This window comes from Oxyura jamaicensis, chromosome 4 (genome assembly GCF_011077185.1).
Source record: "Oxyura jamaicensis isolate SHBP4307 breed ruddy duck chromosome 4, BPBGC_Ojam_1.0, whole genome shotgun sequence".
NCBI lineage: Eukaryota > Metazoa > Chordata > Aves > Anseriformes > Anatidae > Oxyura > Oxyura jamaicensis.
The window spans coordinates 55442792-55450688 of NC_048896.1; the positions used below are offsets into that span (position 1 = coordinate 55442792).

General features: G+C 46.1%; 1 protein-coding gene across 1 annotated transcript in view; it reads right to left on the reverse strand.

Annotated features, from left to right (window-relative positions):
- Window positions 1-3638, reverse strand: part of USP38 (ubiquitin specific peptidase 38) — a 22883-nt gene extending 19245 nt beyond the window's left edge. Inside the window, exons 1-2 of the mRNA XM_035324350.1 lie at window positions 2803-3638; window positions 2183-2318 (exon numbers count right to left, since the gene is read on the reverse strand). Of these exons, the coding sequence (XP_035180241.1) occupies window positions 2183-2318; window positions 2803-3487 (821 nt within the window). The 5' untranslated portion in view covers window positions 3488-3638. The remainder of the gene's footprint in view (window positions 1-2182; window positions 2319-2802) is intronic.
- Window positions 3639-7897: the final 4259 nt, after the last annotated feature.

Below are 7897 nucleotides of genomic sequence, written 5' to 3' on the forward strand. Positions count from 1 at the left end.
TCTTGACCCATGGGACAAAGGGCCTGGTCATACCTGGAGCATTTTCACTCTAACAAAATTCACAGTGCAAACAAGAAGCATTATTCTTGTTATGCTTCCAAATGTGGCTAACAAACTTCCTCTGAAACCTCTGAAGTAAACCCTCAAAGCAGTCATACATCTCAGAGGACACTCAACAACTTCCTGCTTCTCTGCACTGGTGCTTCAGGTAAGATTTAATGAGGCAGCTGAGTCAATTATGAACACCTCAATGCCAACAAACAGCACCCTTCCTTATACTCACCAGTACATAATATAACACTCCTCACCCCAACTGAATTTATCTGCTGATTACCCATTATTTACTAATCTGTACTCAATTTTAGACAGGCCATGCAGTGTCATGAAAGCTACCCTTAGGAACCAAGTAAACAGGCCTCTGATTTGCAGTCTCAAAGCCCTGGTGACTCTCAACACTGGCTTTGAGATTCCTGCAGTTCTGCACCTCCTGGGAATGATGCAAGTCTGATGACAACATGGCCAGTGATCCAGACATTCCAGTAGCATTACCTCCTTTGTAAGAGCACTCCTTTAAAGCAGAAGGGAGCAAGTAATTACTGCAAAGGGTAGCCAGAGGTAGAAAACAAAACTGGATACAGCATTGACACAACAGTACTTAAAAAAAACAGTAACAAGGGGTTCCTAAAAAGTCAGTCCCATGACTGTAGAAGGAGACTCTTAAATGTCAAGCATTTGTTCCATGAATAAGGCAAGTAAGATTGCACAGCCCTTTCAAAAGCAAGATGAAAAACAGAGCTAGTATTACAAGGTAGCTCCTACTTGATAATAGCAGCTCCTATTATACCCAAAGCTCAGCACTACCTTACTTCCCTAAGCAGAGGCACACAGAGAAGCCATTCTAGAAATACAGTTATACAATCCCGTTGCGTTGAAGCAGGTAATAAAGCTACGTATTAAAATTACACAAACATGAAAATTAATCGCCATTATATTACTGGCAAGTTATTAGTATGCACAAAGCCTTCTGAATTTCTCAGCCTTGATTTTTAGGCTGAACACGTGCATTTGTAGAAGTCCGCTCAGTCAAGGTGATTCTTTTAAAGTCTCTAAACACCAACATTAATATTATGCTTTCAAATGATGTACAGCTTCCCAATTTCAAGTCAACACAATGACTATTCTCAGAAACAACCTCAGTATTTCACTAAGATACACAGAAGTACTATACTGTAGCAATCTAAGTATTACACTACATTCACATAGATGTGGTTTGAAAACAGGATACTTATACCATATTAAAAGACAATACAATATAAATTTCTAAAAGCTTCATGTTAAACTGCTTCACTCATTTTTCTGTCTGGGCTTGACACAAGCTTCCTCCATAGACTTTAGGAAGATAGTAAAGAACGTCAAGGTCTTAATTTTTCTCTAGCTGTCACCTTTCTATATTAGTAGAACTCATATTTCTGAAGATACTAGCCAAGACAGCAATCTGAATCAGTGTTCACAGTGCTGTTAAACTTGATGCGCACTCATGTCTGTATTAATGACAGGAAGTACTCTACGCAATTGTTTTTATGTCATTGCTATTCCTCCATCATTTTGACAGCAGTCAAACTTGTGGAGGCTTGAGTGAAGTTGTAAACAGAGGCTGTCACCTACAAATCCTAGTGAAAAGTCATAAAGGTATCTAAGCAGAAATGATTAAGTCTCATTTCTAACTCCTCTCTTTACAGATGGTAAGAGAGGAGAGAGACAATCTGCATCTTGGAAAAGTGGAAAGGCTAATCTTCAGAAAACAAGGCCTTATTTCTCAGCTTGACAATAAGACCCATCAAGTCTCCTAGTTTAAACTGTCTCCCGCCGGAGAAGACATCTAAACAGAAAATATAATCTAAAAGTAACACAGCTAGTTTCCTCTCAGTTTCTGTTCATACCTCCTCTTCATTCTGTCCTAGCACAGTGTGACAAAGAAGCCATGCTAGCAATGAAGGCAGTAACCTTAAACTGAAACCTTGCTGGTAACATCCACGGTATCGGCAATATAAACAAATTTAACATGACAAACAGTGTAACTTTGAACGCCATTTAAAAAGTTTCCTCACACTTTTTTTTTTTAAAAGAAAAACTTCAGCGAGAAATAACTTCAAAAAAGGCAAAAAACAATGAGATAGGGTACCTGCACAGCGCTTGAGTCATACTTGCATCTTTCACATTTGGATCTGTAGTAAGGCTCATGATGAGTACTGTAATCATCTGTAATGGTATGTGCTGCACAAGACTTGCCAGTGCAACCGAGGGTTCAAATGAAGTATCTGCAATAGTTCAACAGGCCACATTGTAAGAAACAAGCAGAAATCCCCGCAGGATATTTTCGCAACAACGTGACTGCAGCTGTGAAGTTTTGAAACAAGCCTAAACCTAACGTTATATTGACACAGAGTAGAATGAGAGAAGTTGCAATGGGTTAAGCACACCAGGAGCGCTGATTACAGCGCCCTTCGCTCCTTCAGTATCTGCACAAGACAGCGACAACCTGCCAGCTTCCTCCCCCTCTCCCTCCCTGCCCGAGAGGTGCATTTTGCTGCAACTGCGGTGCCATACGACTGCTTGGTGTGCTGGATGTTAAGATGAGCCCCGCACAGCTATTTCGCATGCTCTTTCTCAGCACCCTCTGGCTAGCCGTAGTGCCTGCGGCCGGACGCCGCATCCTAGTGCTCCCTAGGTGCATGGGGCACCCGCTGCGGGACCTCCGCGGCCCCTTCCCTCCGCTCCGCCCCTCCCGGGCCCGGGGCTCACCGGCGGCCGAGATGACGGCGAAGAGCTCCTGCAGGGAGGGCAGCAGCGTGTCGGGCTCGGCCTTCCAGACGCTGCGCAGCAGCCCGCTCACCTGCGTCACCTGCGAGACGTAGAGGCGCAGCTCGGCCTCCCGGCTGCCCTGGCTCTGGAAGTGGGCGATGCTGCGCACCAGCTGCTGGCAGAAGGCGAGCGAGAGCTTCCTGCCGCGGGGCAGGCACTGCGGGAAGTCGCCCAGCAGCTGGCAGAGGCGGGCGCACAGCGGCGGAGCCGGCCGCTCGCACACCAGGCGCAGCGCCTCCACCTGCAGCAGCTCGAAGAGCTCCAGCACCGAGGGGCAGCTCATGATGAGGCGCAGCCCGGCCTGGATGTAGTCCAGGATGGCCGGGTCGCGGTTGCTCAGCTCGCCGTAGCCGCGCTGCAGGAGGCCGAGGACGAGCCCGCGGTCGAAGAACGCCTCGAACTCGGCGCGGTGGTAACGGCCGTAGGCCTCCAGCACCTGCCGGCCCACCTGCCGCTGGAACCGGTCGGGGCCCTGCAGCACCAGCCGGGTGCCCAGCGCGAACATGGCGCGGCACTGCGCCCGGCTCAGCGGCGTCTCGGCCAGCTCCACCACCCGCTGCACGATCACCCGCTTCAGCGGCAGCGGGTGCGCCGAGCTCACCAGCCCCTCCAGGATCTTGTCCATGGCGGACGCCGCCAACGCATCGGCCGAGAGGCGGCGGCGGCGGCGGACGGATAGGAGGACCGGCTCGGCACCGGGCCTCGGCGGGGGCCGCCGCCGCCGCCGCCTCCCCGCGGCCCTCCCGCCGCCCCTACGCGCTATGCCGCCCGCCCGCTGCCCCCCCCCCCCCCCCGCCTCTCGCCCGGGCGGTGCCGCGGCCCCAACGGATACCGCCGAACGCTAAACCCCGCCCCCCACCCCCCCCCCCCTCCGACCCGGAAGCGGAGCGGCGCAAACGGGAAGCGGCGGCAGCAGCGGCAGGACGCGGCGCAAAGGCCGTGCCGCCCCGCCTCCTCCCCGCCGCACCGGCCAATGGCGGGCGGCAGGGGGCGGTGGGAGGGGCGGGGCTGCGCGGCAGCCGTGATGGCGGCCGGGGGCGGGGCTTCGGGGAGGGGGGCGGTAATGGCGGCACAGCCGGGATGGCGGCCCTTGAGCTGGGGGGGGGGGGGTCCCGTGCCGTTGTGGGAGCGGAGGGGAGCTGAGGGCCCCGCAGCCTCAAAGAAAGGCCAGCACGAAGCCGTAAGCGCCATAGCTGTCAAAAACCCAAAGCATCGAGCCAGGAAGTTCGGAGTTAACTTCAAGATCGACTCCACCGTTTATAAAATGCGCAGACAGCCGTAACTGTGCTCCTCCACGCTCCAGTCTTCTGTTTGCTCCTCGTTCCTGTAACAGTTCTAGAAATCTCAACACCCCAAAAATTGCCATGGCATGGTCATTGCGTTCCTGTACAAGTTGTGTTGGCCTAGGGATTTTTCTGAGGTAGTTAAAAGTATCAGATAATATTACCATCGATTAATTACCTAAATTATCTTTTTAATGTTTCCTGTATTCACATCTCTCAACTTTTTTTTTTTTTTTTTAAAGAACTTTGTACTTAACACTCATAAAAAATGACCTCCAAGAAGGTGCTGGATTACGTAGTTCATATACCCGTGGAGCACAATACTTGGTCTACACCAGGGTTTTTTAGTTTTTCTCAAGTCCAGTCATGCAATCTCTTTTCTGTTTTCCTCTAGAATTATTGATGGTATCTTCTGAAGCCAGAATGGGAGAGCAGTCCAGTCAGGAGTGCAGCCAGAACTCTGAAAGTAAGAGGGCTTGAAATCAAGATGCCAGAGGTACATATAGACAAAGGGTGAAGTGAGACATCATGTGGAGGGAGGATCATACAGAGAACAGAAGGAGAAAGTTTGGGGTAGCTCCAGAGTTGCTCAAATGTGTCAGGATGTATGAGAAAGAGAAACAAACAGAAATGGAGAAAGGCAAGGTGGTATGGCAGGCTCATAGGGCACACCATGGTGGGATGATGGGGAGAGGGGAAATTGCCATGAATAGCAGAAACTAGTGTGAAAGAGCTGGAATGGCCTTCTGAAAATATGGAAATGTGGATGGCTTGCAGGTACGTGAAGAGATGGGGAAAGCAGAAAACATGAGCAGCTACAGATGGCAGGATCAAACATTTCTGTGAGCTAGGAGACCAAAGGTCTGAGGAAGTCTTCGGTGCTTTGTGTTTGGTTTACATGATGGCCAGAGGGTGAGAGAACTCTGCCTGCTGCTTGGGCTAAGGGATCACCATGCAGATGAGGCAATTTCTCCAAAGATAGCCATAGAAAGGTCTGAAAATCTACTGACCCAAGAAAAGCTGAAATTGATAGCCGGAGTCATATAGTTGGAGAGAGAGAAAGCTAACTAATGTAGGAACATGGAGACTCCTGTTTGCACCCAGATGACCAAGTATACATACTCTTCATGTAATTAACTTATTTCCAGTCATAGAACTAGCAATGACAAACAAGTGGTTAAGAGTTACAATGACTGGTTGAGTCACTGCGTATGTTTATGACTTCAGAGCTAAAAATAACCTGAGCTGTGGGAATGATCGTAATTACAGCCTGACCATTAAATATGCAATTACCAATATATATATATGAGCTAAATTTTGGAACACAAACCATTCCTCTGTTCTCAATGAAATTTAACTTCAATATATCAATATATTACTAAGTTATGACCAAATGAAAATAAGTGAATTCTTTAGTCAATAAAATGTTTTAAAATGTTTACTCTGAAAAAGTAAGGGAAAAAAACAGTTATGTTTCATCAAATGAAGATTATTAACAATTCTGAATAGTTACTCTTTCTGTAAAACAGTACAAATAACAGAGTAAGGTAAACAATGTCTTAATAACTCAAAAATCTTAAAGAAAGTAAGACAGAAAGGAACCCTGTTACTAAGAACCCTGGGCTAAAGATATCCTCTCAGCCTACAGACGTTTTACACCTTATGTTTGAGATGGCTGCTTTCTAGCAGAACCTTTTCTAGGTAAGGAAAATGTGGCTCTCCTGCAGGGCTTCCCTAAGGGCTCGCAAGGCTCTAGACACAACATCTGCCCATTCCTTATTCCACCCATATGAACAAGTCTAACACGTCAGACTTGGTGCTGACGTATGGAGATAGCCACATAGCATGTATGGTGAATTTATTCTCCCTGAGAGGTAGGATCCCCGTATGACTGCAGTAGGTTCAAGGCATCTGGTGCTGAGCATGTAGCATGGCTGTGTGGCTGCAAGTCTGCTAAATCTAGTTTAAGATGGGCAACAGAGGCACGGGGGAGCTGGCGGACAGGCCTCCGTTTTCAGTCACAGCTTGCTGTTAGATTAGTTTCACTGTAACATGAAACTGCACCGTGAGTCACGAACTTTGGAGTGCTAATCGTGGCTCTGATATCAAGTCCACTGGTGGGAGCAAGCAGCTTACTTAACTGCAGGGCTGGTATCTGTGAAGTATGCATAATAGTAGCTAGGTACTGGAGAGCACTGTAAGGTTCAATTACATGATGTTTACTGAGTATTATTTATTTTAATTTTCAAAGTGTTGATTAAAAATGCCTGAATGTTTAATCATTGTGTTCCAGTTGTACACTGTCACATGTCCCGAAGGCTTATTAATAAAAAATACAACAGGGCACAGGTTTATTTATCCAAAAATCAAGACAGCACAGCATGTGGCCTCAGTGTCTTACTGATGGTAAAACCTGTTATCACAATGCAATTATTTATTTTTGAGGAGAGAAGCTCTGATTTGAAAGAACTGTTTTCTCTTCTGTGGGTATAATCTGTCACAATTCAGTTTTGCATATATAACATCTATATATATATATTCACCAATGCAAGGAACAACATTTGACTGAACGTGACTTCATTACTAATTCAGTATTAGTTTTCCATTGCTGTAACAGAGGTGCTTGCAGAGATCATGGTAGGGATTCAGAAAACTTGCGTAGTAACCACCTTGAATGTGAGTGGTAACCTTAGTTTCAGCCAAATAATTGGCTATTAACAACTGTCATTAAAGGCTGCAGTTCAGCAACGGCCTCTGGGAGACCTCATCAGTAATCTGGCAATAAGCTGCCTGAGTATTGGGCCAAAATGCTGAAAAGTTTAAGGAGAATCAGGCTTCTGTTGGGATTAAAAGACAAAAAAGTGGACTGCAGGGCTAGAAAGTGAATGTATTAAAAGAACGAGAGATGAGGTCAACTGTAGACCATATCTGCCACTGGAAGTTTCCAGGAGTAAGAAATCTTCATGGTTCTGTATGGTTTAGGGTTAGTTTGTCTGAAATATTGTACGTAGACTCAGGCTTCTTTGCAAGATAAAACTGCCTTCTTTATTAAATACTCTCAGTAAGGGGCTCAGCTGGTTGACTGTGATAAATATATTTATTTTTTTCAGTACTTTTATTCAAAACGATAACTGGAAAATCTTCATACACTCTTTCTGTCCAGTCTCAATTATGTGAATGAACAACTGATTATTGTTACTATGTTTACTATTTCTGCTGATGTTTATCTCATTGCATACCCTAAAGAAAGTGCCAATGGTAGTTAGATTGATATTTGGACAACTGAAAACTTAGCTGTGCTTTAGACACCCCTTGATTCTTCTTCACTTGTGTCTCTGTGAAATTTAGAACTGAGTCAGTAAAGTCCCACAGAGGTCAGTCAGAAGGGTTTACTCTACCTAGACTTCCACAGCAAGTACCCAGAGGCAATGTGTATGCCAAAAACTCACATTTCACTGGTAAGAAGTGCAAAAATTTTCAAAGCCCTTTTTGACAGTCTGAAAAGTGAACTTTTGGGGGCTCCGTATCTCTTTTTTTCCTTTTGTATGGCACAGAAGGTTCACAGTAAGTGTCCCAGATTTTAAAGTCAGCATAAACTGCATTATATTTAGGATGTGTGAGGCTAGATGCTTAAATACAGAGAATCAAAATAAGTTATGCCAAAAGACATGAATTTGTGCAATCCTTTATCTATTTCACTTGTGCAAATGACTATCTTGCCTGCATACATTTGCAATACAAATGCAACTTGA